At 47.7% G+C, this 25,555-nt stretch overlaps 3 protein-coding genes across 3 annotated transcripts; all 3 read left to right on the forward strand.

The window, feature by feature from the left end:
• The first annotated feature begins 480 nt into the window (after positions 1-480).
• On the forward strand, positions 481-3,883 carry LOC135393335 (uncharacterized). The gene is made up of 2 exons (XM_064623804.1): positions 481-896; positions 1,790-3,883. The coding sequence occupies exons 1-2, from the start codon at positions 485-487 to the stop codon at positions 3,790-3,792; spliced, it is 2,415 nt and encodes an 804-aa protein (XP_064479874.1). The 5' UTR covers positions 481-484; the 3' UTR covers positions 3,793-3,883.
• A 4,204-nt stretch (positions 3,884-8,087) lies between these two features.
• LOC135393337 (uncharacterized) lies at positions 8,088-10,813 on the forward strand. Its single transcript, XM_064623805.1, has 2 exons — positions 8,088-8,577; positions 10,240-10,813. Exons 1-2 carry the CDS (start codon positions 8,166-8,168, stop codon positions 10,800-10,802), a joined length of 975 nt encoding a protein of 324 aa, XP_064479875.1. The 5' UTR covers positions 8,088-8,165; the 3' UTR covers positions 10,803-10,813.
• Positions 10,814-16,499: 5,686 nt separating this feature from the next.
• On the forward strand, positions 16,500-20,952 carry LOC135393338 (uncharacterized). Its single transcript, XM_064623806.1, has 2 exons — positions 16,500-16,989; positions 18,862-20,952. Exons 1-2 carry the CDS (start codon positions 16,578-16,580, stop codon positions 19,773-19,775), a joined length of 1,326 nt encoding a protein of 441 aa, XP_064479876.1. The 5' UTR covers positions 16,500-16,577; the 3' UTR covers positions 19,776-20,952.
• Positions 20,953-25,555: the final 4,603 nt, after the last annotated feature.

Genomic DNA, 25,555 nt, shown 5'->3' on the forward strand with positions numbered 1-25,555 from the left:
GATGAAGGACGTCACTGGAAATGTTAGCCAGCTGTAGGAGTCGAACCCACATCTTCTGGATTCTCACCACATCTCTTACCAGTTGAGCTAAGCTAACATACCTCCCCAGCGACTTCCAAGGTTGCCTCAACTGAAGAGACAAACCAACCAATCTCTCACTCATTCCACTTTCAGTCTTATATGTTTTCTCACTCATACACACGGTAATCCAGAAGATTTGGGTTCGAGTCGTACAGCTGGCTCACCTTTTCAGTGACTTCCTTCTTCATGACAGACCAATGGTGGTAGTGATGGTGGAGGTCATAGTTAGGAAACATAGTCACGTTTAGACAATAATTTAGCCCTGGCCATTGGTGGATGACAGCAAGAGACGAAAGAAGAAGAATCCAGTCAACATATGCTCACGTTCACCAGCCATTACGGAAGAAGAAGTTTTTCGTAGTTCTATCTCATTCCATTCGAAGCGACCGTGGTGTCGGTGCCTATGGATTCAGCTGCTGATAAACCGGCGAAAAAGCGCAAGGCTTCGGCTGCTTCCAAGAGCTCGAAGGCATCCTCAGGTTCACGGAAGAGCAAGTCGTCCGAAGCTTCGACGAAGCCTGACGATGTGCGCGGAAAATTGGCGGATCCTGCTCAGGTTAGACAGGACACCCTGACTGCAGCTGCATCGCACAAGAGTGAGTTGCAGTTGGCGAGGTCTCAAAAGTTCCTGTCGAAGGAAACGGGCCAGGCAATTCGAAGCAAAATGCAGAAAAACCAGCTGGAGGAGACTTCGAAACTGAAGCAAGTAGAAAAGCGCTTTGAACGCAAGCTCGGAGAACGTAGTAAAGAGGACCATACCCTTTCGACTGTCTCTACTCGTCACCCAACAGACAACACCGCTGAAAAGGAAGGCCGTAAGTTAGATTGTTTGTCAAGGTTGGTGTTGCAGAGGGTACAGATTCTCCTTCGGGAAACATTTCATACGATGCTCACATACATCGTGTGCGTGAGACGCCAGCGTTACGATAGGAGAAAAATGGCGCTCGGTATACCAAGGCCGCCTAGGTAAAGAAACATGGAGGAAACATGAAGTAAGGAGCAGATGTAATCGACAGGATTACATTCTGAGTCACGCTATCAGATTGTTGGTCAACGCTAGTGACATCCCTCGTTGTGGTCGTGCATAGATTTAGCGTCAACCACTCAGTAAAGCTCTTTGGGAAGACGTTCGCGTTACTCTCTCACACCCTTGTAAGTGTAAGTATACCACATAGCGCGTAGATGGCATGATATAGGGTGCTTTCACATGACGTCAAACAAACGCATTTGACCGCCATCGTGGTGGTCACCTTTCTGGCCCAGCTGCCGACATTATCTAGAATTGAATAGAAAATGAAGCCTCCCAAGCAGCAAAACCCACCAGTCGAGTGCAATAAGGGTGGACGTGTAGGTGAAAGGCCTTGAACAGATTCGTGAAGCTGAAGAACATTGATAAGACCATACCGTGCACCCGTATTGCACTGCATGGTGCTCCGTAACTTTCTTTTATCCCGAACACAATTCATTATCGGTCTGAAAGAAAGCTTCACTGTTAGCGATACAACCCAAGCAACACAGTGTACTGAAAGTCCAGTGCAATACGGGAGGACGGGTAGGTGGAAGGAACAGACTTGTGAAACTCGAGAACACTAATAAGACACATACCGTACACGCCTATTGCACTCGAACATTTCAGTACATTGTGCTGCTTGGGAAGTACACGTCAGCTGAGTGAGCTCTTAACACGTGTCGTGTCATCTCGTAACAGGCAGCAAGATAAGCAAGGTACCAGGGAAAACTCAGTTCTTCATATGCGTTCTTTTTGTGGCTGTCGTCATCTCGGTCACCATCACAGTTGTTCTTCTCTACCGATGGTTCTTCCCAGAAAAGGGCGTTCTATGCAACACAGACGAATGCAGGCACGTCTTATCCAATATCGAGCAGCTGCTCAGCCATAACATCGATCCTTGCGATGATTTCTATGGTTACGTCTGTGGCAAGTGGGCTGACAAATCCAATTCCGGTTTCCTTGGCGACGTCATCAGTATATACAACCAGACATTGATAGACGCCCTCTTTTCCCAACAGTCCCTGGAACGATCGAGGCTTGGAAGACACGTGTTTTCCGGAATTTACCGCAAGTGCGACGATTACATCAAGAGAGGTAAAGGTTCCTTCCAGGATGCCATGGAAGATATCAGCAGATTAATCGACATTGACAAGTTACGAGAAGCCAGAGACGCCTCAGCTTTATTCGCCTATCTTACGGGTCTTGTTTTGAAGACTGGCGTTTATACATTCTTTACAATCGAATTTGATATAGTCGGTAAGGTATCAACCATGTATATCTGCCTCGGTCGTTCCATCCAACAAAAAATTTCCGCCGGGCATGATTTGTCTGTCATCGACGTCACCACCATACCGAATTTGACTCGCAATTTTCTGGACAGGACCGTATTCGGTCTCAACCTGACTAACGAAACAAATGCTGACGACCTATTCAACATCGACGAAGAAGTCCATCAAAACTTGCTGAAGCCCGCCCTGTTGCCAGAAAAAATACGTTTCAGGAACATAGGCGCAGTGACCTTGATAACAACTCTAGTAGACGTCATCAACAGGATTGTGCCTTCAGAGCTTCGAGTAGGACTCGACGATGTGGTTTTGGTATCTGGGATTGATTCCATACAGAGTATCAACCTTGCCTTCAAGCGCCGACCGTTTCCAGAGCAGAAGTACTACTGCATCGTCAACCTGCTTGCCGAATTCCTTCGGTACAATATCTACAGGGAACATTTCCAGCACGACTACAAGCTCCACACAATGGTCTGTCTCAGCGCCACTAAGGCAGTCCTTATCAACACCTGGCAGTACTTGGTCGCCCAGTTGGCTGTGGAGTACAGCTACGCGGAGATAACGAGAGACATGGCGGTTATGGCGAAAAATGCTATAGCCAACGGAAGAGAATTCGATATATTTGACAGTTCCTTGCAATCTACCGTCAAGAGTATATTAAGCGACATGAAGATAGCCGTATACGACGGCCTGGGTTTAACGCGTTCCGACATCGACTACAACTCGTGGAACCCGCAGGGAACATTTTTTCAGGCTCTGATGGACGCGGCACGTTGCACACGGGCAATACTCTACAAGACGTTTTATAATCGGAACACGGACGTAGCGGCACAGTATCAGTACAACGCCACAATTGCGTACGCAGATCCCTTCTTGTACGTTCCGACGGCTTACCAGCGTAGTCCACTCTTGCACGCCGGCCAGGGGCTCCCCTTGTACATCAATTTGGTCTCTCTCGGTCCGTTGTTGGTGGTGGAGATGCTGCGAGGAATTGCTGGACCCCTTCGAGACTCAGCGAGGGCGGAAAAACAGTTGGGTAACGCGATGTCTTGCACGAAGAAAGTTGGTTCACTAATAGGCCTCGACATGGAGAACTTCACAGAGGCGCAACCTTGGGACAACGATGTTGTGCTGTGGTACTTTGCGTTTCGCTTCCTCTACTTAGAAGTGCAGAACGTGGTAATGTCACGGGGCAATGATGTCTTCAGGGAACACTGGCCCACTGCCCAGTGGTATTTCTTCGTTCGGTTTTGCATGATTTCTTGTACGTCGCGAGATGACGGTTCAAGCCGAGAGCCTCCAAGAAGCTTCAAGGAACGATGCTTGGTTCACCTGCTTGCACACAAGGATTTTTCAGTCCGTTTCAGATGCTCGGCGAGACCTAATTTCAGAACTATGGACTGTGCCAACGACTAGAGGTTCTCTAGTTTCTAGTTTTTGCTGTAATAATCCTGAGATATATTTGCTTGTATATATTTGAGATATTGAGACTTCGACGTTGAGACTTCGTGTTGTGTCTGTCCTTTCTTGATTCCTAGTCTCGGGGTTTTACATTATGCATATATTTGCTGTCCGAAAAAAAAAGTACATAAACTACAAACAGTACAAACTTTCCGTTTCGTTTTCGTTTCGTCTTGTTTATTATCAGAACAGACAACACTACCAGTCAGCGTGTACTTGAGACTTATTCCCATTATACATGTACGGGCCTGCTTTCTAAGAAAAGTCCTGGTTAGAGCAGCCTACAGTAAATTAGTTCTTGCTAAAGAGTCATGGCTGACATCAACGGCGTGTTCGCTCAGAAAACGAGCAGTTTTAGCATAGCCCTCGTGTACCAGGCATTGCTTGTGCGCAGTTCCTCGACATCCATTTGAAAACAGTGTTTCAAACTTTTAAAGACTGCCTTTGAATTTGTTCAAAGGAAGAGCCGCAAGACGTGAGAATCTCAATGCAGTCGAGAGAAGTGAGAATTTCCACGACTAGCCTAGAGCCGTCTTAATAGCAGTCTATAGGCGAGAATTGGATCGAGACTAAATGGCGGCAAGAAGCTATATATCCGGGAGTATTGGAACATGTATTAAAACACACCCAACGTGACCCAGTCGATAGACTTTTGAGGTTGGAACCGCAATCGCGCGCCGAGATGGACTCTATTAAACAATGTGTAGAAAAAAATGTTGCTGAAAATATTTCGACTGCTTTTTGTGAGATAGTACTGCTTGCGACACGGTTGTCAGAAATCATTGTCCCGCTGGTTATCACATCCTAAATCTCCTTTTGTTGCAAGACCATTCGTTTTGAGTAATAAACATGTGCAGGATGTGGCCTGCCTTCAAATACAATACTGACACAGCATTTCAGAGGGCAACCAACGAAGCGTGTACTGTGGACACACTGATCGGCAGTTCCAGACAACCGTCTCATGAAGCAGAAGCTACCCAAGCAGCACAATGTACTGCAATGTAGTGCAATAGGGGTGGACGGGTAGGTAGAAGGCCTTGAAGAAACTCGTGAAACTAAAGAACACTGATAAGACACATACCGTCCACCCCTATTGCACTTGACTTCCAGTACATTGTGCTGCTTGGGCATTGGAAGTACATAATACCAGTATAGGCCGCTTCAACCGGCAGCACCGGTCTGAAAACTCGAGCTCCTCCCGATCAAGGTTGGGCACTTATTTTTTCTCGTTCGTTTTCTTTCTTCTTTTCTTCTATTATTTTCGTGTCTGGGAACGTGCCCCGCACCAGGAAGTCGGGGCCTGGGCCTCAGTAGCACGTTCTTTACTGGCACTGTGGTACATAAGGGTAGCTTGAAACAGCATTTTCACCAGATTTTTTTCATTTTGTCTGGTAGTTTACCCACCTCCGTTACTTCAGCGACATGAAGGCAATACGGATTCTTTCAGTTTTGTTTGGTGACGGCACACGCATATTATGACGCCTCTCCTGATAGCACAATAGGTAAAACAGACAGAACAGCCCTTTTCTCGTCTGCTGATCCGGAACATACGTACCTTTGTTTACCTGCAGCCACACTTTCTTTTTCTTCTTCCTAGCATTGACAACTGCCGGGCAACTGCAATCATGTACTGCAGAATTGCAAAACTGCGGAAGATCGAACAACGTTTCTTGACCCCAACGTTGGAAACCAGTATAGCTTATCGTAAACCCTAGCAGCACCGTAAACAGCAACAACAACTTTATTGGGTGGCGACACACCTGGGGCGGCCACCAAGCTCTCGCTGTTGGTGTTACTGGTATTAGAACGCGCCCTCATCGGACTCTGCACTCGGCCAGCGGTGACATCGGCGAACGGCCTCCTCAGTTCATTTGTTCGGAATAAATTTAAATTTCCGATTTTCATTCGATTTCCACTTGCAGTATTTTTCGGCACTCGGGAATTTCATTTGTTCGAATTGGACGCGTTCCTTGAATTACTGCATTTTGGACATTGGCGTACGGCGTTCTTCCTAATCATATTACTTAATTTCAGAGTGATGATGTACCGTTGGTCGCCATCACGGTGTAAGATAAAGGTGTATCTTTATCTTACACCGTGGTCGCCATTACCCTCGTCAAAACTGCGAGGAGAAATCAAAAAGGTAATGCCTACTATTTCCAGCAGGGGCAGAGAAGTGGTGGGAAGACGGTGCACCTCATCATGGGCGTTCCCAGGATTTTTTTCAGGGGGTGGAGGGGTGGGCAAAGTGCTTCTAGGGGAGGCAAGAGTGCCCCCTATCACGTCTTTTCTGGAGGCGGCCTTTGCGCACTGTGTGATGGGGGGCACAGTCCTCCTTGCCTCCCCCCCTCCCGGTACGCTCATGGACCTCAGGTCCTTGAGCGTACCGGGAGGGGGGGGGGGGGGTAACAAGACCTCAGGTCCTTTTCTACCACCTTGAAGATCACATCGAGATCGACAATTGTGTCGATTTCATGCGGCTTAGTGCGTCTTGTTACTGGTTGTCGTGGAACAGTGGTAGCGACGTCGGGAACCGGCACTCGGCCGTAGGAAAGTGGCTACAGAGCAGGAGCGGCATAGTTAGGGTAGTGACCTCTTGACATTAAGAAGGGGCAAGAGGGATTAAGAGGGGTCTATTACGAAGCCATGCTCAACGAGAGAAGAAATGCTGAAAGGGAAAGTTCTTTCCGCATGGAGTGACTACGTCAACCACTCAGGCGGCTGGCCTGATGCAGGGACCATTCGAGGAGGCTATCGAGGAAGTGTAGTGGATTCAGGGGTGTGGAAAGGTTGGGCGATAGCCTTCTTTCAAGACGATGGCATATACGCTGGGCTCTCACCTACTTCCACTAGGCGCTAGACGAAGGACCGTTCACCTAAAAAAAAGAAGGTGAGTGTCTGGAGCCGCCCCTGCTGAGCGATGGATTCTGTGCTGGATAGATCTACGAGGGAACCAGAAACCCAGAGCCAGCGGAACTGCATCACCACTCCCCCTCCTGCGCCACCATTGTCATTCCCCTCCATTTCCTCCTTTTTTTCCCAGGATACATGGAGCCGCCAATTCCGAGTAGGCTGGCCGCATCTAATACCTCCACGTCCCATCGAACAAGCGCTTCAGAAACGACTTCGTGATGATGTTATCAAAACACGCGCAGTCACTGTAGAAAGTTCGGAACTGGGAACGAAGGTCTGGCTAAGAAGAGTTAAGGGAAGTGACGCTCGCCGACAACGACCAACGCCATCTACATACAGGAGGCCTGCACTGTAGAAAGTACTCAATAATAATAATAATAACAATACTACTAACAATAATAATAATACGTCCGCCAGTATGATCTGCCTATCCGACAAGGCTCCACCATTTATAGTATGAACTGATGACGAGGTCGCACTGTTTCACGGACACAGTTACAGTTCCACTTTTTTAAGGGTCCCGAATAAAGGATACATGGGCAATGCAACACTCTGTCCCATGCCTCATTGTGCATCACGTTCCCCTATTCTTCTGCCAGTGAAAGTGTAATTAAATCTAAGAGAAATAGAAGACACGCGCAAACAGACAATTTATGGAACACTGACAGCTGGTTCGCCCATTATATGTCGAAACCGAAACTTCATTCACGAGAACTGTATTCTCTAAAACGCAGTCGATGAAACGGGCCTTATACCTTTCGCTGACATGTAATTCGCGAAAGTATGACCTCTTCTCTAAAACGTTTTATCCACTAAGACCGGGCTCGCTAAACAGTAGGGGAACATTACGGGTTGTCAAATGTAGTCAGAATGTGAAATACAATGCAGGCACATCCAAACAGCTTGGTAAAGAGTAGCCTGTTTGATTCTCTCTTCTCTGTTATTCCGGCCTAAGCCTAGCTCGGTAAGGCCACCAACAACAACCTATCTCTCAAGTGGCATGCGCGGTTAACAGAAAAAAAGGCGCGCAGGTTGCCGTGTGTGTGGAGAATAAAATACGGGAATAGTGTTATTCAATACCACGTTATGTACAAGAGTCCTGTCAAGCAATGAATAAAGCTGCACGCATGCTTTCTTTGTGTAGCGAACGTTTATTCGATATCTGCATCCCCGTTCAACTGCCTGTACGCACAGATTCATCAGACAGACCATGTTGGTGGTGTTGAAGGCGGAGGCCACAGTTAGAAAACATAGCGACGTTTAGACAATAATTTAGCCTTGGCCATTGGTGGATGACGGCAAGAGACTGAAGAAGAGTCCAGTCGACACTGCTCACGTTCACCAGCCATTACGGAAGAAGAAGTTTTTTAGTTATCTCTCTCATTCCATTCGAAGCGACCACGGCGTCAGTGTCTATGGATCCAGCTGCTGATAAACCGGCGAAGAAGCGGAAGGCTTCGGCTGCTTCCAAGAGCTCGAAGGCATCATCAGGTTCACGGAAGAGCAAGTCGTCCAAAGCTTCGACGAAGTCGACCGATGTGCACGAAAAATTAGCAGATACGGTTCAGGGTAGACAGGACACCCTGACTGCAGCTGCATCGCACAAGAGTGACTTGCAGTCGGCCGCGTCTCAGAAGCTCCAGTCGAACCAAACAGGCGAGGAAATTCAACGGAAAATGCAGAAAAACCAGTCTGAGGAGACTTCGAAACTGATGCAAGTAGAAAAGCGCTATGAACGCAAACTCGGAGAACGTAGTAAAGAGGACCATACCCTGTCGACTGGCGCTACTCGTCACCCACATGACAACACTGGTGAGAAGGAACGCCGTAAGTGAGATTGTTTGTCAAGGTTGGTGTTGCGAGCCCAATTCTGCGACCCTACCTGTTGCAAGATGGCAAGTTTCGAATCTGTTAGGGTTAGCATTCCCGTGTTTCTCCTGCGCTGAAAGTGAATCAGATGGGGATGTTGAAATGCATATCAAAAACTTCTAGCCCACAGAATTTTATAATTCTTACATTTTTAGATTCAGTATATGACCTTCTTCCACTTCTATGCAATATTTACCTTCCGAACCCTTTCACTAATTTTGAAAAACGAGTGGTCCCGATACGGAACTACACCCATATAATATGGTAAGCTTAAGTGCAAAGTATTGTAGAAATCGGGGAAGCAATGATGGGGCCAATGAGTCCAAATGCGGCGCTCTGAAGGGGTGCCAATGGCATGGTCGCTATAATCTAGTAGGTCGCGTTTTTAGAGCATACTGCGCGTGCACGCACGTGTCACGCCATGGAACTGCCTTAGTGAAAAACGTAGCGTTGCGAAGCGGACAGGCGTCGCTGACCGAAGGACTTGAAGATAAATGTCAGTGGAACATTCGCGAGAACTCAGTGGCGTCGCTAGGGTACGCGTAACCCGGTGCGGGAGCTCTTTGCGTCACCCCCACCCCCACCCCACGCCCCCACTAACGGATACCAGGATTTCCGTAGCAGGCGATTCACGATGAATAATCATATTCCACCACACTCACAAAAAAAAGAGGCTCGCAGAAGGCTCCTCGTGTTATTTTTGGCGTCATCGTGCACAGAGAACGGGAGGAAGCGGCAGTATTGGTGCGGCGCGTCACCCCTTTCGTCGCTTCACCCGGTGCGGACCGCACTCCCCGCACCACCCTAGTGACGCCATTGCGAGAACTGCTGTGGGAAACGGTTCAGTGAATGGGTAATTGGAAAATGCAACAGCGCGCATCATCCCGCGCATGTACGGAACACTACAACCGGACCCGTTACGAATCTGCACGGCCACGATTGGTATACGCGCGCGTCTCCCGCTGTCTCATTGGATTCCAGCAACCTTTGCCTCCTGTGGATCCCGTTCCTTGCCGCCAAAGACAGCTGCCTTTACATTGTATTTCTCTTCTAAACCGTAATGTTTTGTGAACTACATTTGTTTGAACTCTACGAATTTGCATGTGAGGGTCAGTTGTTTTTGCATCTTAGTGCCCCTGTAAGTAAACATGCACTTGGAGCACCCAGACTGCTCTTCTAGTTTGCTGCGTTTTTTTCTTCTTCTTTGTTTTGTCTCCTTACTTTTCAACCGTGTAAAGAAAGCACGCCTCGTCTCACTCCTTCGATACGTTGCTGGGAAAGAGTCGGGACTCCTGCCGCGATTATCTAGAATTGACTTTAAAATGGAGCCTTCCAAGCAGCAAAATGCACCAGTCGAGTGCAATAAGGGTGGACGTGTAGGTGAAAGGCCTTGAACAGATTCGTGAAGCTGAAGAACATTGATATGACACATACCGTGCACCCCTATTGCACTCGAATTTCAGTACATTGTACTGCTTGGGCTTGAATGGTGCCCATCCGTAACCTTCTTTTATCCCGAAGGCAATTCATTATCGGCTTGAAAGAAGGGTTCACTGTTAACGATACAAGTACATGCCAGCTGAGTCAGCTCTGAACACTTGTCGTATCATCTCGTGACAGGCAGCAAGATAAGCAAGGTACCAGGGATAACTCAGTTCTTCGTATGCGTTCTTCTCGTGGCTGTCGTCATCTCGATCATCGTCATTGTTGTTCTTCTCTACCGATGGTTCTTCCCAGAAAAGGGCATCCTATGCAACACAGGCGAATGCAGGCACGTCTTATTCGAAATCGAGCAGCTGCTGAGCACTAACATCGATCCTTGCGATGATTTCTATGGTTACGTCTGCGGCAAGTGGGCTAACAAACCCAACTCCGGTTTCCTTGACGACGTGATGACTATATACAACGAGACGCTGATAGACTCCATCTTTTCCCAACAGTCCCTGCAACGATCGAGACTTGGAAGGCACGTGTTTTCAGGAATCTACCGCAAGTGCGACGATTACATCAAGAGAGGTAAAGGTTCCTTCCAGGATGCCGTGGAAGATATAAGCAGATTAATCGACATTGACAAGGTTACGAGAAGCCAGAGATGCCTCAGCTTTATTCGCCTATCTTACGGGCCTTGTTTTGAAGACTGGCGTTCATACCTTCTATACAATCGAGTTTCATCTAGTCGATAAGGTAACAGCAATGCACATCTGCCTCGGTCATTCTATCCAGCAAAACATTTCGGCCGGGCACGATTTGTTTGTCATCAATGTCACCACCATATCAAATTTGACTCGCAATTTTCTGAAGAGGACCGTATTCGGTCTCAACGTGACAAACGAAACAAATGCTGACGACCTATTCGACATCGACGAAGACGTCCATCAAAACTTGCTGAAGCCCGCCCTGTTGCCAGAAAAAAATATGTTTCAGGAACATAGACAGAGTGACTTTGATAAGAACTCTAGGCGACGTCATCAACAGGATTGTGCCTTCACAGCTTCGAGTAGGACCCGACGATGTGGTTTTGGTATCTGGGATTGATTCCATACAGAGTATCAACCTTGCCTTAAAGCGCCGACCGTTTCCAGAGCAGAAGTACTACTGCATCGTCAACCTGCTTGCCGAATTCCTTCGGTATAATATCTACAGGGAACATTTCCAGCACGACTACAAGCTCCACACAATGGTCTGTCTCAGCGCCACCAAGGCAGTCCTTATCAACACCTGGCAGTACTTGGTCGCCCAGTTGGCTGTGGAGTACAGCTACGCGGAGATAACGAGAGGCATGGCGGTTATGGCGAAAAATGCTATCGCCAACGGAAGAGAATTCGATATATTTGACAGTTCCTTGCAATCTACCGTCAAGAGTATATTAAGGGACATGAATATATCCGTGTACGACGGCCTGGGTTTACCGCGTTCCGACATCGTCTACAACTCGTGGAACTCGCAGGGAACGTTTTTTCAGTCTTTGATGGACGCGGCACGTTGCACACGGGCAATACTCTACAAGACGTTTTATAATCAGAACACTGACGTAGCGGCACAGTATCAGTACAACGCCACAATTGCGTACGCAGATCCCTTCTTGTACGTTCCGACGGCTTACCAGCGTAGACCACTCTTGCACGCCGGCCAGGGGCTCCCCCTGTACATCAATTTGGTCTCTCTCGGTCCGTTGTTGGTGGTGGAGATGCTGCGAGGAATTGCTGGACCCCTTCGAGACTCCGCGAAGGCGGGAAAACAGTTGGGGAACGCGATGCCTTGCACGAAGAAAGTTGGTTCACTAATAGGCCTCGACGTGGAGAACTTCACAGAGTCGCAACCTTGGGACAGCGATGTTGTGCTGTGGCACTTCGCGTTTCGCATCCTCTACTTAGAAGTGCAGAACGCGGTAATGTCACGGGGCAATGATGTCTTCAGGGAACACTGGCCCACTGCCCAGTGGTATTTCTTCATTCGGTTTTGCATGATTTCTTGTACGTCGCGAGATGACGGTTCAAGCCGAGAGCCTCCAAGAAGCTTCAAGGAACGATGCTTGGTTCACCTGCTTGCACACAAGGATTTTTCAGTCCGTTTCAGATGCTCGGCGAGACCTAATTTCAGAGCTATGGACTGTGCCAACGACTAGAGGTTCTCTAGTTTCTAGTTTTTGCTGTAATAATCCTGAGATATATTTGCTGGTATATATTTGAGATATTGAGACTTCGACGTTGAGACTTCGTGTTGTGTCTGTCCTTTCTTGTTCCCGAGTCTCGGGGTTTTACATTATGCATATATTTGCTGTCCGAAAAAAAAAAAAAACTACAAACAGTACAAACTTTCCGTTTCGTTTTCGTTTCGCCTTGTTTAATATCAGAACAGACAACACTACCAGTCAGCGTGTACTTGAGACTTATTCCCATTATACATGTACGGGCCTGCTTTCTAAGAAATAGTCCTGGTTAGAGCAGCCTACAGTAAATTAGTTCTTGCTAAAGAGTCACGGCTGACATCAACGTCGTGTGCGCTCAGAAAACGAGCAGTTTTAGCATAGCCCTCGTGTACCAGGCATTGCTTGTGCGCAGTTCCTCGACATCCATTTGGAAACAAGAGTGTTTCAAACTCTTAAAGACTGCCTCTGAATTTGTTCAAAGGAAGAGCCGCAAGACGTGAGAATCTCAATGCAGTCGAGAGAAGTGAGAATTTCCACGACTAGCCTAGAGCCGTCTTAATAGCAGTCTAATGGCGAGAATTGGATCGAGACTAAATGGCGGCAAGAAGCTATATATCCGGGAGTATTGGAACATGTATTAAAACACACCCAACGTGACCCAGTCGATAGACTTTTGAGGTTGGAACCGCAATCGCGCGCCGAGATGGACTCTATTAAACAATGTGTAGAGAAAAAATGTTGCCGAAAATACTGCTTGCGACACGGTTGTCAGAAATCATTGTCCCGCTGGTTATCACATCCTAAATCTCCTTTTGTTGCAAGACCATTCGTTTTGAGTAATAAACATGTGCAGCATGTGGCCTGCCTTCAAATACAATACTGACACAGCATTTCAGAGGGCAACCAACGAAGCGTGTACTGTGGACACACTGATCGGCAGTTCCAGACAACCGTCTCATGAAGCAGAAGCTACCCAAGCAGCACAATGTACTGCAATGTAGTGCAATAGGGGTGGACGGGTAGGTGGAAGGCCTTGAAGAAACTCGTGAAACTAAAGAACACTGATAAGACACATACCGTCCATCCCTATTGCACTTGACTTCCAGTACATTGTGCTGCTTGGGCATTGGAAGTACATAATACCAGTAGGCGCTTCAACCGGCAGCACCGGTCTGAAAACTCGAGCCCCTCCCGATCAAGGTTGGGCACTTAGTTTTTCTCGTTCGTTTTCTTTCTTCTTTTCTTCTATTATTTTCGTGTCTGGGAACGTGCCCTGCACCAGGAAGTCGGGGCCTGGGCCTCAGTAGCACGTTCTTTACTGGCACTGTGGTACATAAGGGTTAAGCTTGAAACAGCATTTTCACCAATTGTTTTTTATTTTGTCTGGTACTTTACCCACCTCCATTACTTCAGCGACATGAAGGCAATACGGATTCTTTCAGTTTTGTTTGCTGACGGCACACGCATATTATGACGCCTCTCCTGATAGCACAATACGTAAAACAGACATAACAGCCCTTTTCTCGTCTGCTGATCCGGAACACACGTACCTTTGTTTACCTGCAGCCACACTTTTTTTTTCTTCTTCCTAGCATTGACAACTGCCGGGCAACTGCAATCATATACTGCAGAATTGCAAAACTGCGGAAGATCGAACAACATTTCTTGACCCCAACGTTGGAAACCAGTATAGCTTATCGTAAACCCTAGCAGCACCGTAAACAGCAACAACAACTTTATTGGGTGGCGACACACCTGGGGCGGCCACGAAGCTCTCGCTGTTGGTGTTACTGGTATTAGAACGCGCCTTCATCGGACTCTGCACTCGGCCAGCGGTGACATCGGCGAACGGCTTCCTCAGTTCATTTGTTCGGAATAAATTTAAATTTCCGATTTTCATTCGATTTCCACTTGCAGTATTTTTCGGCACTCGGGAATTTCATTTGTTCGAATTGGACGTGTTCCTTGAATTACTCTGTTTTCGACATTGGAGTACGGCGTTCTTCCTAATCATATTACTTAATTTCAGAGTGATGATGTACCGTTGGTCGCCATCACGGTGTAAGATAAAGGTGTATCTTTATCTTACACCGTGGTCGCCATTACCCTCGTCAAAACTGCGAGGAGAAATCAAGAAGGTAATGCCTACTATTTCCAGCAGGGACAGAGAAGTGGTGGGAAGACGATGCACCTCATCATGGGCGTTCCCAGGATTTTTTTCAGGGGGTGGAGGGGTGGGCAAAGTGCTTCTAGGGGAGGCAAGAGTGCCCCCTATCACGTCTTTTCTGGAGGCGGCCTTTGCGCACTGTGTGATGGGGGGCGCAGTCCTCCTTGCCTCCCCCCCCCCTCCCGGTACGCTCATGGACCACAGGTCCTTTTCTGCCACCTTGAAGATCACATCGAGATCGACAATTGTGTCGATTTCATGCGGCTTAGTGCGTCTTGTTACTGGTTGCCGTGGAACAGTGGTAGCGACGTCGGGAACCGGCACTTGGCCGTAGGAAAGTGGCTACAGAGCAGGAGCGGCATAGTTAGGGTAGTGACCTCTTGACATTAAGAAGGGGCAAGAGGGATTAAGAGGGTCTATTAGGAAGCCATGCTCAACGAGAGAAGAAATGCTGAAAGGGAAAGTTCTCTCCGCATGGAGTGACTACGCCAACCACGCAGGCGGCTGGCCTGATGCAGGGACCATCCCAGGAGGCTATCGAGGAAGAGGAGTGGATTCAGGGCCGTGGGGAGGTTGGGCGATAGCCTTCTTTCAAGACGATGGCATATACGCTGGGCTCTCACCTACTTCCACTAGGCGCTAGACAAAGGACCGTTCACCTAAAAAAAGAAGGTGAGTGTCTGGAGCCGCCCCTGCTGAGCGATGTCTTCTGTGCTGGATAGATCTACGAGGGAACCAGAAACCCAGAGCCAGCGGAACTGCATCACCACTCCCTCTCCTGCACCACCATTGTCATTCCCCTCCATTTCCCCCTTTCCTTCCCAGGATACATGGAGCCGCCAATTCCGAGTAGGCTGGCCGCATCTAATACCTCCACGTCCCATTGAACAAGCGCTTCAGAAACGACTTCGTGATGATGTTATCAAAACACGCACAGTCACTGTAGAAAGTTCGGAACTGGGAACGAAGGTCTGGCTAAGAAGAGTTAAGGAAAGTGACGCTCGCCGACAACGACCAACGCCATCTACATATAGAAGGCCTGCACTGTAGAAAGTACTCAATAATAATAATAATAATAACAATACTACTAACAATAATAATAATACGTCCGCCAGTATGATCTGCCTATCCGACAAGGCTCCACCATTTATAGAATGAACTGATGACGAGGTCGCACTGTTTCACGGACACAGTTACAGTTCCGCTTTTTTAAGGGTGCCGAATAAAGGATATATGGGCAATGTAACACTCTGTCCCATGCCTCATTGTGCATCACGTTCCCCTATTCTTCTGCCAGTGAAAGTGCAATTAAATCTAAGAGAAATAGAAGACATGCGCAAACTGACAACGTATGAAACACTGACAGCTGGATCGCCCATTATATGTCGAAACCGAAACTTCATTCACGAGAACAGTATTCTCTAAAACGCAGTCGATGAAACGGGCCTTATACCTTTCGCTGACATGTAATTCGCGAACGTATGACCTCTTCTCTAAAACGTTTTATCCACTAAGACCGGGCTCGCTAAACAGTAGGGGAACCCACACAGCTCGCTAAACCGTAGGGGAACATTATGGGTTGTCAAATGTAGTCAGAATGTGAAATACAATGCTGGCACATCCAAACAGCTTGGTAAAGAGTAGCCTGTTTGATTCTCTCTTCTCTGTTATTCCGGCTTTAGCCTAGCTCGGTAAAGGCCACCAACAACAACCTATCTCTCAAGTGGTATGCGCGGTTAACAGAAAAAAGGCGCGCAGGTTGCCGTGTGTGTAGAGAATAAAATACGGGAATAGTGTTATTCAATACCACGTTATGTACAAGAGTTCTGTCAAGCAATGAATAAAGCTGCACGCATGCTTTCTTTGTGTAGCGAACGTTTATTCGATATCTGCATCCCCGTTCAACTGCCTGTACGCACAGATTCATCAGACAGACCATGTTGGTGGTGTTGAAGGCGGAGGCCACAGTTAGAAAACATAGCAACATTTAGACAATAATTTAGCCTTGGCCATTGGTGGATGACGGCAAGAGACTGAAGAAGAGTCCAGTCAACACTGCTCACGTTCACCAGCCATTACGGAAGAAGAAGTTTTTTAGTTCCCTCTCTCATTCCATTCGAAGCGACCACGGCGTCAGTGTCTATGGATCCAGCTGCTGATAAACCGGCGAAGAAGCGGAAGGCTTCGGCTGCTTCCAAGAGCTCGAAGGCATCATCAGGTTCACGGAAGAGCAAGTCGTCCAAAGCTTCGACGAAGTCGACCGATGTGCACGAAAAATTAGCAGATACGGTTCAGGGTAGAAAGGACACCCTGACTGCAGCTGCATCGCACAAGAGTGACTTGCAGTCGGCCGCGTCTCAAAAGCTCCAGTCGAACCAAACAGTCGAGGAAATTCAACGGAAAATGCAGAAAAACCAGCCTGAGGAGACTTCGAAACTGATGCAAGCAGAAAAGCGCTATGAACGCAAACTCGGAGAACGTAGTAAAGAGGACCATACCCTGTCGACTGGCGCTACTCGTCACCCAAGAGACAACACTGGTGAAAAGGAAGGCCGTAAGTGAGATTGCTTGTCAAGGTTGGTGTTGCGAGACCAATTCTACGACCCTACCTGTTGGAAGATGGCAAGTTTCGAATCTGTTAGGCTTAGCATTCCCGTGTTTCTCCTGCGCTAAAAGTGAATCAGATGGGGATGTTGAAATGCATATCAAAAACTTCTAGTCCACAGAATTTTATAATTCTTACATTTTTAGATTCAGTATATGACCTTCTTCCACTTCTATGCAATATTTACCTTCCGAACCCTTTCACTAATTTTGAAAAACGAGTGGTCCCGATACGGAACTACACCCATATAATATGGTAAGCTTAAGTGCAAAGTATTGTAGAAATCGGGGAAGCAATGATGGGGCCAATGAGTCCAAATGCGGCGCTCTGAAGGGGTGCCTATGGCATGGTCGCTATAATCTAGTAGGTCGCGTTTTTAGAGCATACTGCGCGTGCACGCACGTGTCACGCCATCGAACTGCCTTAGTGAAAAACGTAGCGTTGCGAAGCGGACAGGCGTCGCTGTCCGAAGGACTTGAAGATAAATGTCAGTGGAACATTCGCGAGAACTCAGTGGTGTCGCTAGGGTACGCGTAACCCGGTGCGGGAGCTCTTTGCGTCACCCACGCCCCCACTAACGGATACCAGGATGTCCGTAGCAGGCGATTCACGATGAATAATCATATTCCACCACACTCACAAAAAAAAAAGTGGCTCGCAGAAGGCTCCTCGTGTTATTTTTGGCGTCATCGTGCACAGAGAACGGGAGGAAGCGGCAGTATTGGTGCGGCGCGTCACCCCTTTCGTCGCTTCACCCGGTGCGGACCGCACTCCCCGCACCACCCTAGTGACCCCATTGCGAGAACTGCTGTGGGCTACAGTTCAGTGAATGGGTAATTGGAAAATGCAACAGCGCGCATCATCCCGCGCATGTACGGAACACTACAACCGGACCCGTTACGAATCTGCACGGCCACGATTGGTATACGCGCGCGTCTCCCGCTGTCTCATTGGATTCCAGCAACCTTTGCCTCCTGTGGATCCCGTTCCTTGCCGCCAAAGACAGCTGCCTTTACATTGTATTTCTCTTCTAAACCGTAATGTTTTGTGAACTACATTTGTTTGAACTCTACGAATTTGCATGTGAGGGTCAGTTGTTTTTGCATCTTAGTGCCCCTGTAAGTAAACATGCACTTGGAGCACCCAGACTGCTCTTCTAGTTTGCTGCGTTTTTTTCTTCTTCTTTGTTTTGTCTTCTTACTTTTCAACCGTGTAAAGAAAGCACGCCTCGTCTCACTCCTTCGATACGTTGCGCGGAAAGAGTCGGGACTCCTGCCGTGATTATCTAGAATTGGCTAGAAAATGGAGCCTCCCAAGCAGCAAAATGCACCAGTCGAGTGCAATAGGGGTGGACGTGTAGGTGAAAGGCCTTGAACAGATTCGTGAAGCTGAAGAACATTGATATGACACATACAGTGCACCCCTATTGCACTCGAATTTCAGTACATTGCACTGCTTAGGGCTTGAATGGTGCCCATCCGTAACCTTCTTTTATCCCGAAGGCAATTCATTATCGGCTTGAAAGTAGGGTTCACTGTTAACGATACAAGTACATGCCAGCTGAGTCAGCTCTGAACACTTGTCGTATCATCTCGTAACAGCTTCATTGTTGGCGATACAACCCAAGCAATGCAGTGTACTGAAAGTCCAGTGCAATACGCGAGGACGGGTAGGTGGAAGGCCTTGAACAGACTCGTGAAACTCGAGAACACTGATAAGACACATACTGTACACCCCTATTGCACTCGAATTTCAGTACATTGTGCTGCTTGGGAAGTACGCAGCTGAGCTCTTAACACGTGTCGTGTCATCTCGTAACAGGCAGCAAGATAAGCAAGGTACCAGGGATAACTCAGTTCTTCGTATGCGTTCTTCTCGTGGCTGTCGTCATCTCGATCATCGTCATTGTTGTTCTTCTCTACCGATGGTTCTACCCAGAAAAGGGCATCCTATGCAACACAGGCGAATGCAGGCACGTCTTATCCGAAATCGAGCAGCTGCTGAGCACTAACATCGATCCTTGCGATGATTTCTATGGTTATGTCTGCGGCAAGTGGGCTAACAAACCCAACTCCGGTTTCCTTGACGACGTGATGACTATATACAACGAGACGTTGATAGACTCCATCTTTTCCCAACAGTCCCTGCAACGATCGAGACTTGGAAGGCACGTGTTTTCAGGAATCTACCGCAAGTGCGACGATTACATCAAGAGAGGTAAAGGTTCCTTCCAGGATGCCGTGGAAGATATAAGCAGATTAATTGACATTGACAAGTTACGAGAAGCCAGAGACGGGTCAGCTTTATTCGCCTATCTTACGGGCCTTGTTTTGAAGACTGGCGTTCATACCTTCTATACAATCGAGTTTCATCTAGTCGATAAGGTAACAGCAATGCACATCTGCCTCGGTCATTCTATCCAGCAAAAAATTTCGGCCGGGCACGATTTGTCTGTCATCAATGTCACCACCATATCGAATTTGACTCTCAGTTTTCTGAAGAGGACCGTATTCGGTCTCAACGTGACAAACGAAACAAATGCTGACGACCTATTCGACATCGACGAAGACGTCCATCAAAACTTGCTGAAGCCCGCCCTGTTGCCAGAAAAAAATACGTTTCAGGAACATAGACAGAGTGACTTTGATAAGAACTCTAGGCGACGTCATCAACAGGATTGTGCCTTCACAGCTTCGAGTAGGACCCGACGATGTGGTTTTGGTATCTGGGATTAATTCCATACAGAGTATCAACCTTGCCTTAAAGCGCCGACCGTTTCCAGAGCAGAAGTACTACTGCATCGTCAACCTGCTTGCCGAATTCCTTCGGTATAATATCTACAGGGAACATTTCCAGCACGACTACAAGCTCCACACAATGGTCTGTCTCAGCGCCACCAAGGCAGTCCTTATCAACACCTGGCAGTACTTGGTCGCCCAGTTGGCTGTGGAGTACAGCTACGCGGAGATAATGAGAGGCATGGCGGTTATGGCGAAAAATGCTATCGCCAACGGAAGAGAATTCGATATATTTGACAGTTCCTTGCAATCTAACGTCAAGAGTATATTAAGCGACATGAAGATAGCCGTGTACGACGGCCTGGGTTTACCGCATTCTGACATCGACTACAACTCGTGGAACTCGCAGGGAACGTTTTTTCAGTCTCTGATGGACGCGGCACGTTGCACACGGGCAATACTCTACAAGACGTTTTATAATCAGAACACTGACGTAGCGGCACAGTATCAGTACAACGCCACAATTGCGTACGCAGATCCCTTCTTGTATGTTCCGACGGCTTACCAGCGTAGTCCACTCTTGCACGCCGGCCAGGGGCTCCCCCTGTACATCAATTTGGTCTCTCTCGGTCCGTTGGTGGTGGTGGAGATGCTGCGAGGAATTGCTGGACCCCTTCGAGACTCCGCGAGGGCGAGAAAACAGTTGGGTAACGCGATGTCTTGCACGAAGAAAGTCTGTTCGCTAATAGGCCTCGACTTGGAGAACTCCACAAAGTTGCAACCTTGGGACAGCGATGTTGTGCTGTGGTATTTCGCGTTTCGCATCCTCTATTTAGAAGTGCAGAACGCGGTAATGTCCCGGGGTAATGATGTCTTCAGGGAACACTGGCCCACTGCCCAGTGGTGTTTCTTCGTTCGGTTTTGCATGATTTCTTGTACGTCGCGAGATGACGGTTCAAGCAGAGAGACTCCAAAGAGCTTCAAAGAACGATGCTTAGTTCACCTGCTTGCACACAAGGATTTTGCAGTTCGTTTCAGATGCTCCGGGAGATCGAATTTCAGAACTATGGACTGTGCCAATGAGTAGATGTTCTCTAATTTCTAGTTTTTGCTGTAATAATCCTGAGATGTATTTGCTGTCCGAAAAACAAACTATCGGGACTTTCGTTTCGTTTTCATTTAGTCTTGTTTAATATAGAACAGACAACACTACCAGTCTGCGTGTACTTGAGACGTATTCTCGTTATACATGTACGGGCCTGCTTTCTAAGAAATAGTCCTGGTTAGAGCAGCATACCGTAAATTAGTTCTTGCTAAAGAGTCATGGCTGACATCAACGTCGTGTGCGCTCAGAAAACGAGCAGTTTTAGCGTAGCCCTCTCGTACCAGGCATTGCTTGTGCGCAGTTCCTCGATATCCATTTGAAAACAAGAGTGGTTCAAACTGCCTCTGAATTTGTTCAAAGGAAGACTCGCAAGATGTGAGAATGTCAATGCCGTCGAGAGAAGTGAATTTCCACGACTAGCCTAGAGCCGTCTTAATAGCAGTCTATAGGCGAGAATTGGAACGAAACTAAATCGCGGCAAGAAGCTATCTATCCGGGAGTATTGGAACATGTATTACAACCAACGTGACACAGTCGATAGGCTTTTGAATGTTGGAACCGCAATCGCGGGCAGAGACGGTGTAGAAAAAAATGTTGCTGAAAATATTTCGACTGCTTTTTGTGAGATAGTACTGATTGCGACACTGTTGTCAGAAATCATTGTCCCGCTGGTTATCGCATCCTAAATCGCCTTGTGTTGTAAGACCATTCGTTTTGAGTAATAAACATGTGCAGCATGTGGCCTGCCTTCAAATATAATACAGACACAGCATTTCAGAGGGCAACCAACGAAGCGCGTACTGTGGACGCAATGATCGGCAGTTCCAGACAACCGTCTCATGAAGCAGAAGCTAGCATTGAAGTACGTAATACCAGTAGGGCGCTTCAACAGGCAGCACCGGTCGGAAAACTCGAGCCCCTCCCGATCAAGGCTGGGCACATATTTTTTCTCGTTCGTTCTCTTTCTTCTTTTCTTCTATTACCTTTTCGTGTCTGGGAACGTGCCCCGCACCAGGAAGTCGGGGCCTGAGCCTCAGTTGCACATTCTTTACTGGCACTGTGGTACATAAGGGTTAAGCTTGAAACAGCATTTTCACCAGATTTTTTTCATTTTCTCTGGTACTTTACCCGCCTGCATTACCTCAGCGACATAAAGGCAATACGGATTCTTTCACTTTTGTTTGCTGACGGCACTCGCATATTATGACACCTCTCCCGATAGCACAATACGTAAAACAGACATAACAGCCCTTTTCTCGTCTGCTGATCCGGAACATACGTAGCTTTGTTTACCTGCAGCCTTTTTCGCAGCCTTTTTTTTTCTTCTTCCTAGCATTGACAACTGCCGGGCAACTGCAATCATGTACTGCAGAATTGCAAAACTGCGGGAGATCGAACAACATTTCTTTACCCCAACGTTGGAAACTCGTATAGCTTATCGAACCCTAGTAGCACCGTAAACAGCAACAACTTTATTGTGTGGCGACACACCTGGGGCGGCCGCGAAGCTCTCGCACTGGCTCGCCGTTGGTGTTACTGGTATTAGAACGCGCCCTCATCGGACTCTGCACTCAGCCAGCGGTGACATCGGCGAACGGCCTCTGCAGTTTGTCCAGGCCAGGATTTGTTCGGAATAAATTTAAATTTCCGATTTTCATTCGATTTCCACTTGCAGTATTTTTCGACACTCGTGAATTTCATTTGTTCGAATTGGACGCGTTCCTGGAATTACTGCATTTTCGACATTGACGTACGGCGTTCTTCCTAATCATAGTACTTAATTTCAGAGTGATGATGTACCGTTGGTCGCCATTACCCTGGTTCCTTCAGAAGCGACCTTCTCACTTATTGTATTGCCCGTGCAACATGTTGGATCCCGTTAAATCCATTGGAAAGCAGTTTCTCATTGATACACATTAGGTCGATTCCTCCCACTGACTCCTCATTAAATCAATTGGAAGTCAGAGTTTCTCACTGACGACCATTAAACAAACGGTCATTTGGTTCCTTACTCCTTGATGTGGTCTTCGCCACGCAACACGGCAGAGCGGTTTCGCGAAGGCAGTTCCCCTGCTTATCTTCCAATTCAGTCAACGTGAAATAGTCCGCTTTGACATGTTGAACGAATTCGTAGTGAATCTCATCAAAATTGCGAGGAGAAATCAAAAAGGTCACGCCTGCTATTTCCAGCAAGGGCAGAGAAGTGGTGGGAAGATGCACCTCATCATGGGCGTTCCCAGGATTTTTTTCACGCCCCCCCCCCATGAAAAGTGCTTCTAGGGGAGGCAAGAGTGCCCCCTATCACGTGTTTTCTGGGGGTGGTCTTTGCGCACTGTGTGACGGGGGGCACATTCCTCCTTGGCATATACGCTGGGCTCTCACCTACTTCCACCATAGGCGCTACGACAAAGGACCGTTCTCCTAAAAAAAAAAAAGGTGGGTGTCTGGAGCCGGCCCTGCTGAGCGATGTCTTCTGTGCTGGATAGATCTACGAGGGAACCAGAAACCCAGAGCCAGCGGAACTGCATCACCACTCCCTCTCCTGCACCACCATTGTCATTCCCCTCCATTTCTCCCTTTCCTTCCCAGGATACATGGAGCCGCCAATTCCGAGTAGGCTGGCCGCATCTAATACCTCCACGTCCCATTGAACAAGCGCTTCAGAAACGACTTCTGAGGATGTTATCAAAACACGTACAAACACTGTAGAAAGTTCGGAACTGGGAACGAAGGTCTGGCTAAGAAGAGTTAAGGGAAGTGACGCTCGCCGACAACGACCAACGCCACCTACATACAGAAGGCCTGCACTGTAGATAGTACTCATTAATAATAACAATAATAATAACAGCAATACTACTACTACTAATAGTGATACCTCCGCCAGTACGATCTGCCTATCCGACAAGGCTCCACCATTTATAGAATGAACTGATGACGAGGTCTCTCTGTTTCACGGACACGGTTACAGTTCCGCTTTTTTAAGGGTCCCGAATAAAGGATATATGGGCAATGCAACACTCTGTCCCATGCCTCATTGTGCATCACGTTCCCCTACTCTTCTGCCAGTGAAAGTGCAATTAAATCTAAGAGAAATACAAGACACGCGCAAACAGACAACCTATGGAACACTGACCTCTGGTTCGCTCATCATATGTCGAAACCAAAGCTTCATTCGCGAGAACCGTGTTCTCTGAAACGTCCCACCTATTCTCTACAACGTAGTCGATGAAACGGGCCTATTTCTCGCTAAAATTTAATTCGCTAAACTATGATCTCTTCTCTAAAACGTTTCATCCACTAAGACCGGGCTCGCAAAACAGTAGGGGAACATTATGGGTTGTCAAATGTATAGCCAGAATGTCAAATACAATGCTGGCACAGTTCCCACTGAAGCCATCCAAACAGCTTGCTAAAGAGTAGCCTGTTTGATTCTCTCTTCTCTGTTATTCCGGCCTTAGCCTAGCTCTGTAAAGGCCACCAACAACAACCTATCTCTCAAGTGGTATGCGCGGTTCACGGAAAAAGGGCGCGCAGGTTGCCGTGTGTGTAGAGAATAAAATACGGGAATAGTGTTATTCAATACCACGTTATGTACAAGGGTTCTGTCAACTAGTGAATAAAGCGGCACGCATGCTTTCTTTGTGTAGCGGACGTTTATTCGATATCTGCAGGCTTCGACGAATACTTGGCGATGTCATGGCTGTAGCAGTGGTGCTACAGCCATGGAGGTCTTCAGTCGTGTGCACTATCACTACGGCGAAGCAGGAGGTATACACGTGTCGATATTTATGGACTGTTGATGGGCTTCACTTTGAACATCCACTTGTCCTGCAAATAGCAGCGAGAAAATTTGGTGTCAAGGTCGCGAAGAAGTTGTAGGCCTAGTCCGCAGCGGTTTAAGCCATTCGGAACGTTCGGTTCGATGTACGGCGTTTGCAGAATGCCAGGTGATATCGTAGGACGACGTTGTCGACAACGTCGTTCAGGAGACATTGACGCGGATTGGATCTGTACAGGAGCACATCTTTTCTCGTTGCAGGAAAGATATGAAAGTCCGGGCCTTTGAGGTTGATGCTGTCCGTTTATTGATATTTCCTCTTCCCGCGCTGGGAACTTGCAATGAGCTCCGCTTGGATTTCGAGGGCCCGGAAGCCTTTGTTCGCGAAGGGTGCTCTCGCGTTCACGAGCAAGGATGCTGTCCATACTAGTTGGGGACACTGACACGAAGTGGATCTGTACAGGAGCACATCTTCTCTCGTGACAGGAAAGATGTGCAAGTCCGGGCTTTTGAGGTTGATGCTGTCCGTTTATTGATCTTTCTTCTTCTCGCACTGTGTAAAAGCGATGAGCTCTGCTTGGATTTCGAGAGCCCCGAAGCCTCTGTTCGCGAAGTGTGCTCTCGTGTTCACAAGCAAGTCGAAAAAGCGGGCGTTTTACTGATGGAGAGAGAGACGGTCGTAGCAGGTCATTGGGGAGAAGGATATCGTTTGTCATCCTAGGTGGTATGCTGACCATTGTTCGGATCGAATTGACGTGGCCGTAAATGATCTGGTGTTCCCCAATAGTGATGCAAGCGGTTTCGAAGAGCAGTTTGAAACTAAAGAGTACACCACGTGCCAGTCCATTGGTCTTAACGACTATCTTGACTCCAGTCTGCATTTTAACGTGTATT

Source organism: Ornithodoros turicata, chromosome 4 (genome assembly GCF_037126465.1).
Source record: "Ornithodoros turicata isolate Travis chromosome 4, ASM3712646v1, whole genome shotgun sequence".
NCBI lineage: Eukaryota > Metazoa > Arthropoda > Arachnida > Ixodida > Argasidae > Ornithodoros > Ornithodoros turicata.